The 10,385-nt window shown below is 36.9% G+C and overlaps 1 protein-coding gene and 1 long non-coding RNA gene across 2 annotated transcripts; one reads left to right on the top strand and one right to left on the bottom strand.

The window, feature by feature from the left end:
• On the bottom strand, positions 3,210-4,380 carry LOC104748578 (cingulin-like). The gene has a single exon (XM_010470194.2). It carries the CDS (start codon positions 4,320-4,322, stop codon positions 3,210-3,212), a length of 1,113 nt encoding a protein of 370 aa, XP_010468496.1. The 5' UTR covers positions 4,323-4,380.
• Positions 6,938-7,437, top strand: LOC109129208. Its single transcript, XR_002035400.1, has 3 exons — positions 6,938-7,013; positions 7,141-7,333; positions 7,422-7,437. It is a non-coding gene; the product is annotated as an uncharacterized LOC109129208 (long non-coding RNA).

The following is a 10,385-nucleotide window of genomic DNA, read 5'->3' as shown; positions in this document are numbered from 1 at the left end:
ATGAGCAAAATGTGTGTAAGTTAATAAAGTCATTGTATGAGCTGAAGCAAGCACTTAAACAGTGGCATCAAAGATTTGATGAGGCTATCTTATCAAATGGATTCAAGTTGAGTCAAGCAGACAAGTGCTTATGTAGCAAATTTGATGATTTCGTTAATGGAGTAATCATTTGCTTATATGTTGATGACATGTTGATCTTTGGTACTGACTTAAGACAAGTAGAACTTGCAAAAGAGTTCTTGTCATCAAATTTTGCCATGAAAGACATGGGGGAGGCGGATGTGATTCTTGAAATTCGAATCAAGCGTGAGAACAAAGGCCTATGTTTATCCCAGTCTCATTGCATTGAAAAGGTGCTTAAGAGGTTCAATTATGAGAAAAGTTCTCCTGTGACCACTCCCATGGATGCGAGTGTGAAGCTTATGCCTAATACATGAAAAGCAATTTCACAAATCGAATACTCACAACTGATTGGCTGTTTAATGTATGCCATGACAAGTACTAGACTGGATATAGCTTATGCGGTAGGAAAGATGAGTAGATATACTATTAACCCTAGTACTCACCATTGGCAAGCTATAAGACGGGTGCTTAAGTACTTGAAAGGAACCATAAATTATGGTTTGTCTTATGTCGGATTTCCTTCGGTATTAGAAGGATATTCCGATGCAAGTTGGAACTCCAACGTAGAAAGTAACTCTTCTACAAGTGGTTGGGTGTTCTTGCTTGGAGGAGGGGCCATTTCTTGGGCTTCTAGGAAACAAACTTGTATTACAAGTTCGACTATGGAATCAGAGTTCATAGCGTTAGTGGCTGCTAGCAAAGAGGCAGATTGGCTAAGAAACTTAGTCTATGAGATTCCATTGTGGCCGAGACCGGTATCACCAATTTGTATACATTGTGATAGTAAAACCACTTTGGCTAGAGCTTATAGCCAAGTGTATAATGGTAAGTCACGACACCTAGGTGTTAGACATAGCATGATATGTGAGCTGATCACTCATAGGGCTATTACCATACAGTTTGTTCGGTCTGAGCAAAATCTAGCTGATCACTTGACTAAAGGGTTAGCTAGAGACTTGATGATCAAGTCGGCTAGAGGGATGGGTTTAAAGTTCATTTGAAATTTTTAATTGTGGGATACCCAATTCCCCTCTAATACAACGTTAGAGGCTGAATTCAATGTGGAAAGCTTACAGTTAAAGATTGAAGCACTTGTTGTATCATCCCAAAGTAAGTGCTTGAACCTGCAAGAAAGGATTAGGTTGAAGTTCTCTTCTTAATAGATCTTTTGAAAAATTGCATTTGCAGGTGCAAGATTAAAAGATCTACCTATATGAGTATGAAGTGGAGCCGCATCAAGAAGCTTGGACTTAGCTTCCTATATACTCATGAATGGATAGGGACACATGGCTTATAATAGTGTCAAGTATAAACACTTAGAGTAGTGAAGAAATACGTGTGTGTATTATCTTCATGTACCCAAATGAGTTGAAAGGATTCAATCCATTGGACATCCTAATTCTCGGGTATTTGGAATGTGTAATATTACTAAGATGTAAATTCAATCGTTACGATATTTACATTTATGCATGAGTTTGGTTTATGTGTGTGATTTTGTGAATCAAAGATTAAACTTAAATGGGGGAGGAATGTTGGTGATTTAAGTTGTTAATCAACGGTTATTTCACTAACCATCACAACTTTTGGTCTTTTGGTGAATGGTTACATTGGTTCATTGTACGGTTGCAAACGTACGATGAAACGATCGAACATTATATATATACTCTGTTTCTCCACATCAAAAATAGAGGAAGAAGTTGAGAGTAATAAAAACAAGAGAAAAGAGACGAGAGACAAGAGATTCACAAAAATCAAAGTTTGAGAAAAATTTTGGTGACAAAACACAAAAACAAAACACAACATCTCTATTTGTTTCTCTTGTATCTTAGCCTAGAACAAGAGAGAAAATTTTGATTGTCATATCCTACAAGGGATTTCGTGTAACCCTGGGTTTGAGAGAAGGGTGGAAATACTCTTTAAGGAAAGTGCTCTTGTGCACATTTCAATCATTATCCAAGTTCACCGTACGTTAGGATCGAGAGTTACACCGTATTTATACAACATTCTTAAAGAGTATTTTCTGGTGAACTATGACGAGTGCATCGTTGCGTGAGATGACTTCAAAGTTTGGCAAGTTGGATAAGTTCGAGGGAGTGGACTTTCGAAGATGGCAGAAGAAGATGCATTTTCTTCTAAGCATGCCACCCTAAACCCTAAACCCTAAGCCCTAAATCCTAAACCCTTAACGATATGCCGTGGGCTTGAGAGAAATGTCGAAATACTCTTTAAGGAAAGTGCTCTTGTGCAAGTTTCACTCATTATCCAAATTCACCATACGTTATGATCGAGAGTTACACCGTATCTATAGAAGAACCTGGTTACCAATGCATAAAGCTGGAAGAAATCGTTTGAAGACAAGTACTATAAATTACCAATGCATAAATTAGTGTGACCGTTAATAAATCACTTGCTCCGGTACTTTTTTACCTTCTTCAAAGAACCTGGTTGGATTTGAACCAAACTGGGAACCTAATTGACGAGAAGTGAGCATTCAGATTTGGCATCGTGATGATCCACTTGTAAGAAAGTGTTGGAGATCCCATTTTTACCGAGACACAATAAAACTTTGTTATGCGGGTCAATCAAGAAATTCATCCCGCTACAAAGCAATAAGGCAATCATCATCTTCGTCTTCTTCTTCTTCATCTTCGTCATCGGACAATGAACATAACTCATCTCATTAGTTTTCTTAAACTGGGATCTCAGGCTTTTGTCTGTGCAAGTTGTTATAAAAAGTATCCGGTTGTTTTGTCATAAGCGGTTTAAATATATATATATATATATATATATATAGAGGAGAGGGATTAAAATTGACAGAGACAAAGACGTGTTTTTTTTGTTCTTTTTGTTTTCCACATTTATGCAAAATAATATAGGTTTATATTTTTCTAAAAACGAAGAATGTTAACACGGTGTTGAAGAAAGGACAGAGCCAAGAAGTCTTTCAAACTAAAAAAACCAGAGCCAAGAAGTCTTTCTAACTAAAAAAAGAGAGCCAAAAGTCTTTCAAACTATAAAAAACAGAGCCAAGAGGTCTTTCAAACTATAAAAAATTTAAATGTATTGCCGCCCGTGGATACCTTCGGTTACTTTTGTCTTAGTGTGCGTGTGGCATGGAAGAAAGATGTAGCACCAAAAATCGCAAGTACAACTGAAAGGAGAATCCAGAAGTTCCGCATCTTGCGTGCCGCTTCGGTTGCTTGCTTCATTACCACAGCTTCTTTCTTCATTTCCTCAATTATGTAAACTTTGTTTCTGAACGCTTTCTCCATCGACTCTAGCTCAACGGCATACGATTCTGTTCCATTTTCTCGCTTCTGGTTCTGGAAAGTCAATCTATCTGCTCGGCTCTCCAATTCATACAACACAGATGCAGTTCTCTTTAGCATTGCTAAGTTGCGCTCTGCATCCATTCCAGCGACTTCTACTTCTGTTTTCAGAGCACCCATAGCTTCTTTGAGCTGTACACGCTTCTCTTGGAGTATAGCCTTTTCACTTTTCAATGATTCACACTGACTCTCGAAATCATTCATTGCTGTGAGCAAACTCTCGCCCTCAATCTCAAGACCCTCTGTAGTTCTTGTTTCAGTCGTCTTCTCTGATTTTAAAATCAGAGCCTTAAGATCTTCTACATGTCTCTTCTCCTCAACAAGTGCTTTATCAGCTTCTTCTCTCTTGAGCTCAACTTGCGCAAGGGAGTTGCTTAGCTGACCAACTTTGCAGCTTAGCTTTTCATTAATTTTGCTTTGATCATCACAATCCTTTCGCAGCACAGCAACTTTTTGATTCAGCTCAGCAAGCTTTACCTCCCGACTTAAAGCACGGTCCTTAAGCTCAATGTTTTCACTCAAAAGCACTTGGATCTCACTCTTCAACCCATCAACCTCCTTCTTCCCCTCATCAATTGTCTTCTCCAGACTAATCTTCTCCTTGTTCACCACTTGGATAAACTCTTCTCTCACCTCCCTTTCCTTCACCAATTTATCGTTTTCAGATTTCAACTTGGCAACTACCCTCTCATCACATACCTTCCTCAACTGTTCCTTGTCCATCTCAACCTTACCCGTAAGCTCATTTATTTCCCCTTTAAAACCCCTAATCTTGACCTCCCCATTACTCTTCTCCCTCGTCAACCTCTCTAATTCAACACCCAGTTCTCTAATTTGATCCAACTCGCTACGCAAACCCGTTTTATCCATTGGTTTTGGGGGGGATTCAGGGAGGTTGCAAAAAGGAAAGTGGTGGCGAAGATTAGGGTTTTGAGAGAGACGTTTCTGTTTTGTTTTTTTGGCGTATATTTATGTAATATATATAAGTTTACTTTTAAATTTATTTGTTTTTCCTAAAACTAATAATTTAAGAATAAATTAATTTTGTTGATTAAGATCTTGAATGTTTACTAGTCTTTAGATTTTGTTTCTTTGAAAATCAATTTTTTTTATCATTGAAGATTTTCAAAAAAAAGATTCTCTTAAATTTATGAAAACTACTTTTTGAGTGGCTTCTACCAATTTCAAAGAGAAACTAAACACCATAATTTGTGGCTTTTGTAAATTAAAAATATTTTCAACGAGAACATGTTTTATCTTTTAGTTTTTGATTTTTGATTTATTAATTTTAAATTCAATTACCAAAACTAAAAACCAAGAAATCAAAAACAAAAAAATAATAATCAAAATCTAAAATCTAATAACTAAAAATTAAGACATATGCATAATGCACTTAGGTAGTGATAACATTAAACTATTTATGGGATTGTCTTAATATCTCACTAGGGATTGGACCCGCACGTACGTACGGAGTTAATTTTTTAAAAAACTAAGTTTAAAATTAGGTTTGGAATATTTTACGTACATGCGGAGGTACATTTATAAACATATTTCTTAAAAATATTGATACAAATGCAGGGTTTTCGTAATATTTCAGATCTAGTTTCGGACCCGTACGTACGTGCGGGGTTATAATTGTGTAATATTTTTTAAAAATTGGAAATTTTTTATTTAAACCTCTACTCTAACCTGCATGATTGCTATTTATAAGAAAAAATTTAAGATATAATTTAGTAAGTGATATTACATATATATTATTATAAACTAATACAAACATTTCCAACAGTTTGTTTAGGAGTTTTAAGTCAAATTTGGATTCGGTTTCTGTTTTATTTATTTTACGTATTTAACCTAGATGTATATATTTGGGACGGGATACTCGTCTTGTCTTGTATGCGTAAAAAAATTTCATCTCATAACAGCCTCTTTTAAATAATTACATATTCGACTATATTTGTTATGATAGATTTAGATACCCGTATTCCCGGTTTATAAATTTTAATTTTATTAAATCAATGGAAATTATTCAGAGAAATAAAATAATTATGTAGAATTCTCCAAATATTTATAAAAAATACTCAAAAATCTCAAATGGATCCTTATATGTCCTATAGTCAAACTATTATCCAAATTAGTGAAAATTTGAGAGAGGAATATACCTACCAAAAAGTTTAGATTATGTAATGTTACACTACAAGAAGAATCGTTATTGATAGCACATAAGGATAGCACGGTTTTCATAACTGCTATTAAAAATAAATTCAGAAATTTTGGTCCTATGTAATAGCGTTTGAAAAATGCTATGATTAAAAATCACTAAACAGTGCACAAAAAAAAAAAAAATCACTAAACCAAGAGTTAAAATAACTTATTCCATCGATATATATGCAAAACTTTTCCTCACCCTTAAACACTTAAAACATTTTTCTTCTCTTAAGCATCGCGTGACCTAAATTTTTTTCCCCCAAATTAGAATTAGGGCAATCTGAGAGAGTCGGGAGATGAGATCTCCGTGTTCCTGACCTAAGGAAGAAGATGAGAGAGAGACTCACAATCTTTCAGGAGAGAAAGACTCATGAGTAACGAAGAATTAGAAGAGGCGGATCTGGATGAGATGACGGTGTGGAACTCCTATGCAAAAATTGGTTCAACTAAGAAGTGGAAGAGGTGGATCTGGTGAAGACGACGGTCCGTCCTCCTGCAATCCCGCCGATCTCCATCGTCTTCGTCACGAGTTTACTGTCGGGGAAACGCTCGTCAGCTAGGACCATTTCGACAGGATCCTTCGTCATCGTAACACCAGCCATATACGTAATCTTCTTCTTCTTCTATCTGGTTTTCAATTAATTAAATCATATGGGTTTCGTAAAGTCTTGATCTTTGATTTATAAAGTTTCTTAATTGGTTACATGGAAGAGAAGTCACATCAATTGCAGAGAGACTATCAATGTCTTGTGTTAAAATTGTTGTGTCTGAATACAAACAGATGTTCCTTGGTGAATTGAGTATGTCTTATCTCTTATCTGCTCCTATTGTAAGCTACCAGACATTCTTGTGATTTGGATCTGCAATTCAGAGAAGCTGATTGTGTGTCATTTTGCAGTGTGAATTAGTGGTGAGGACTGCGAGGAATCTGATTGTGGTGACAGTTGAGTTCAAGGAGACCATGTAAGTCACTTACCTATCTCGTGCTACTTACATTTTTTTAGCAAGCCATCTTCCGCTTGAAAGCTTTTATTCTATGAACTACACATTGGTGATTATAATGTCGAACTTATGGCTGATATAAGGTGAATGCTTTTTTATCCGATTCTCTACTTGTTTTATAGATAACTTTAGTGTTGATTCTACTCACCCATAATTCTTTGATTTTTGAGTTTGAGCTGAAGTTTCTTTATTTGATCTGTCAACATTTATCTTCCTTTTCTTTACCACAAAAGCACCTTAGTATTGTATTAACGAGTTGAAATTATTGTATTAATTTTGATCAATTGCACATTCATCTGGATTTTCTCAGTTTGTCAAAAGTTGGAATCCAAGAAGATAACAACATACAAAGAGGTAAAACTCTCTTCTCCATTAATAATTTGTGACGTAAACTGTGAGTTGTTTATCTAGGCCAAAGATTTGTTGTGGTATTAAAATTTTCAGTTGCAATGTGAGTTTATCTGTTTTTAATGTTATACAGAGAGAAAAAACAACTATTAGCGATGTTGGAGGTGTATACAGAGAGAAGAAGGAACAACCATTTTGATATTGGTACAAAAGCTGTAGCTGTTGGTGCTGGATGGCAAGGCATAGTTGAACATTGGGTGTTTCTATACATGTGGTAATACCTATTTGTTTTATTGCTCATCTACAAGAGGGAACTTGGAGTAGAGGTATGTAACTATGTATACTCTTGAACTGTAATGAAAAAACAAATCAAAAACATAAGCTTTAAGTTGATGTGGATACACATGATTACAGGGAATCTGGATGGGAATGCTAACATGAACAGTTCTTCATACGTGTGTACTGCTTTTGATGGGAAGGCAATAGAGGAGAAGAGACTTAAGAGATCAAAGTTTGTCTCTATCCTTATAAGTTATAATGTTAGCTTTTTGGATCAAACAGGGCAGCATATTATAAGACTTGGTATGATATGTAAGACTTGCTTATATTAACGTTATGTTATGTATGTTGATGATTTATGAAATAATTTTTTTTAATATCAATCCAGTTAAATAAAGTCTAAAAACTATGGTCAAATATATAAATTATAAAAAATCAAATTAAAAAATTAAAGAATTCCATATAGCAAACAAAAAATGCTATGGCATAATATAAAATAGCACGAAATATGTGTTACAGAAAAAAATATTATAGCATTTGGTTAATGTTATGAAAGAGCGACATATAATAACATGTAAAAAACGCTATAATAGAGGTGACACCTAAGATAGCTGCGGAGAACATAGCATTTATGAAAACGCTATTAAACACATATGATAGCATTTATCATGTGCTATGAATGTTGATTTTTCTTGTAGTGTTATCTCAAAAGTCAAGACCTCTTTTTTTTTTTTTTTTTAACTCGTGTATTGAAATTTGAAAGAACCAAAGTATTACAAAAGACTCAAAGAGTGAGGTAAAACAATATAACCACTCAAACCAAAAGAAACTTCACAAGTCAATAGCTTCGACGTCGGTCCTCTTCAATCCTCTCATGTAACCATGCCGGTCCACCCCTAGCAAGATATGAAGTGAGGCGACCATCACGAGTGACACTACTGGCAATGTCCCTGGCCAGAGAATTAGCTTTCGGAGAGGAAAGTTTAAAAGTAACTTCTCCCATGCCCTGCATCACCCTTTGGATACGCATTAGCTGCGACCTGTACTTTGGCCAAGCAGACGGATCCTCTAACGCAAATATAGCTGCATTACAATCCGACCAAACTTCAACCTTCGTATAGTGTAACAACTGCAAGCTCATGAGACACCACCAAATACAATGCAGCTCTGCAACAATTCTATTAGATCTTGGAACAAAAGCATCTCTGGCATGAAGAAGGGCATTTCCTTCATGATTCCGCAATAACCAAGCTCCACCACAGAAAGCACCCTCACTCACCCAGGAGCAATGAACGTTACATTTTGTAGTCCCTAAGAGAGGTCTTGTCCAAAACAGAGTAGACGGAGCCCTTGTTCTAACCTCATTTCGCACTGTTAGAGAGTCAGTATATTGATGATAAATCCATATCTCTGACTCTTCTAAAGCTGTAGCCAACACCACATGAGGATCTTGTCTCCGAGTTGTAAAAACAGAGCTATTCCTAGCTTTCCATATACCCCACATGATCCAGGGAATTGCAGCCCGTCGTTGACTATCCAGCTCTCCTCGTTGCATAAGATGTAACAAATATCCAATATTCTCCACCACACCGTCCGAGAAACCTTGAGCAGGTAAGGGAAGAGAGGTAGCAATCCAGACTTCTCGCGCAAGCGTACACCCAAAGAGAACATAGACTATTGTTTCATCTTCTATATGACAATCTTGACAAATAGGATTCCCCTGCAGACCGTGTCTCCTCAGACATTCTGCAACTGCAATAGCTCTAGACAGGGCATGCCACATAAACATTTTGATCTTCGGCTCAGTAAGCACAGACCAAATCTCCTCCTTTACCTTATTAACCCGTACAGCCTCTTCCGATAAATGCTCCAAAGCTTCAGCCTCCCTTGAAAGAAACCAATTCCCACTCTTCACCGTGTATTGACCATTATTGGTATATGGCCAAATGTATCCATCCTGGAGGTTTAAATCCGGAGGAAAAGAGCGAATCCGAGTGACATCGTCTGGAGGGAAGAGCTGTTGTAAGCGTTGTACATTCCAGTCTCCTGCTTCATTTATCAATGAGTGTACCTGCAGGTTTAAATCAAACTGCACCTCCTTGTTGACAGGACGCCTCGGTTGTTCATCAAACACCCATTTATCCAACCAAACACTTGTACTGATCCCATTCCCTGTCGTCTTCAATACCCCTTTTTCAAGTAACTCTCTCCCATAAAGAATACTACGCCAAGCATCAGATGGTCGACACCCTAACTTAGCCTCCAGAAAATCTTTATCAACAAAGTATCTGCCCTTATAAACACGGCTAAGCAAGGATGAAGGTGAATCAAGAAGGCGCCAGGCTTGTTTAGTTAAGAGAGCCTGATTAAACTGTCCAATGTCCCTAAATCCTAACCCACCTCGACCCTTAGAACGACACATCTTCTCCCATGCAACCCAATGCATTTTATGTTTGACCTCATTTTCGTTCCACCAAAAGTAAGACATAGCACTGTTAATCTGTTTACATTGATGTTTGGTCAATCTGAAACAAGACATGGCATGAACCGGTAAAGCCATTGCAACAGATTTCAAAAGCACCTCTTTTCCCCCTAAAGACAGTGTTTTCTCATACCAACCACTACATCTCGATTTAAGTCTGTCACTGATGAAATTGAGAAGATCTCGCTTTGAGCCACTAAAACACTCTGGGAGCCCCAAGTACTTACCTGTCCCACCTTCTTGGACAATGCCAGTAAAAAGACCTAACAGGTTTTTCATGAAAGGATCTAACCGTTTCCCAAAGGTGATAGCAGACTTTTGAAAATTGATCTCTTGGCCAGATGCCTTCCCATATAACTGTAAGTACTGTAAGAATTCTCCATATTCCTTAAACGTGGCTCTGCACATAAATAAGCTGTCATCAGCAAAGAGTAGATGCTGGATTGAAGGACATGATGGAGAGAGTCTCATTCCATATATTCTACCTTCGGATTCTGCCTTATTCATGATGTGTACAAGAGCTTCGGCGCTGATATGTCTATATTTTATCTCTTCTTAGCCTATTTTTATCATGCATTTAGCTAGGATAACTCATTGGTCTGCATCATTTTCTAGTT

The sequence above is a fragment of the Camelina sativa genome, chromosome 15 (genome assembly GCF_000633955.1).
Source record: "Camelina sativa cultivar DH55 chromosome 15, Cs, whole genome shotgun sequence".
Lineage (NCBI taxonomy): Eukaryota > Viridiplantae > Streptophyta > Magnoliopsida > Brassicales > Brassicaceae > Camelina > Camelina sativa.
The sequence above is the reverse complement of the archived record's forward strand: the minus strand, read 5'-3'. Positions and strand labels throughout refer to the sequence as shown.

Bases quoted from the DNA above. Each gene is read 5' to 3' on its own strand.
- LOC104748578 (XM_010470194.2), bottom strand. From the start codon at position 4,322: ATGGATAAAACGGGTTTGCGTAGCGAGTTGGATCAAATTAGAGAACTG.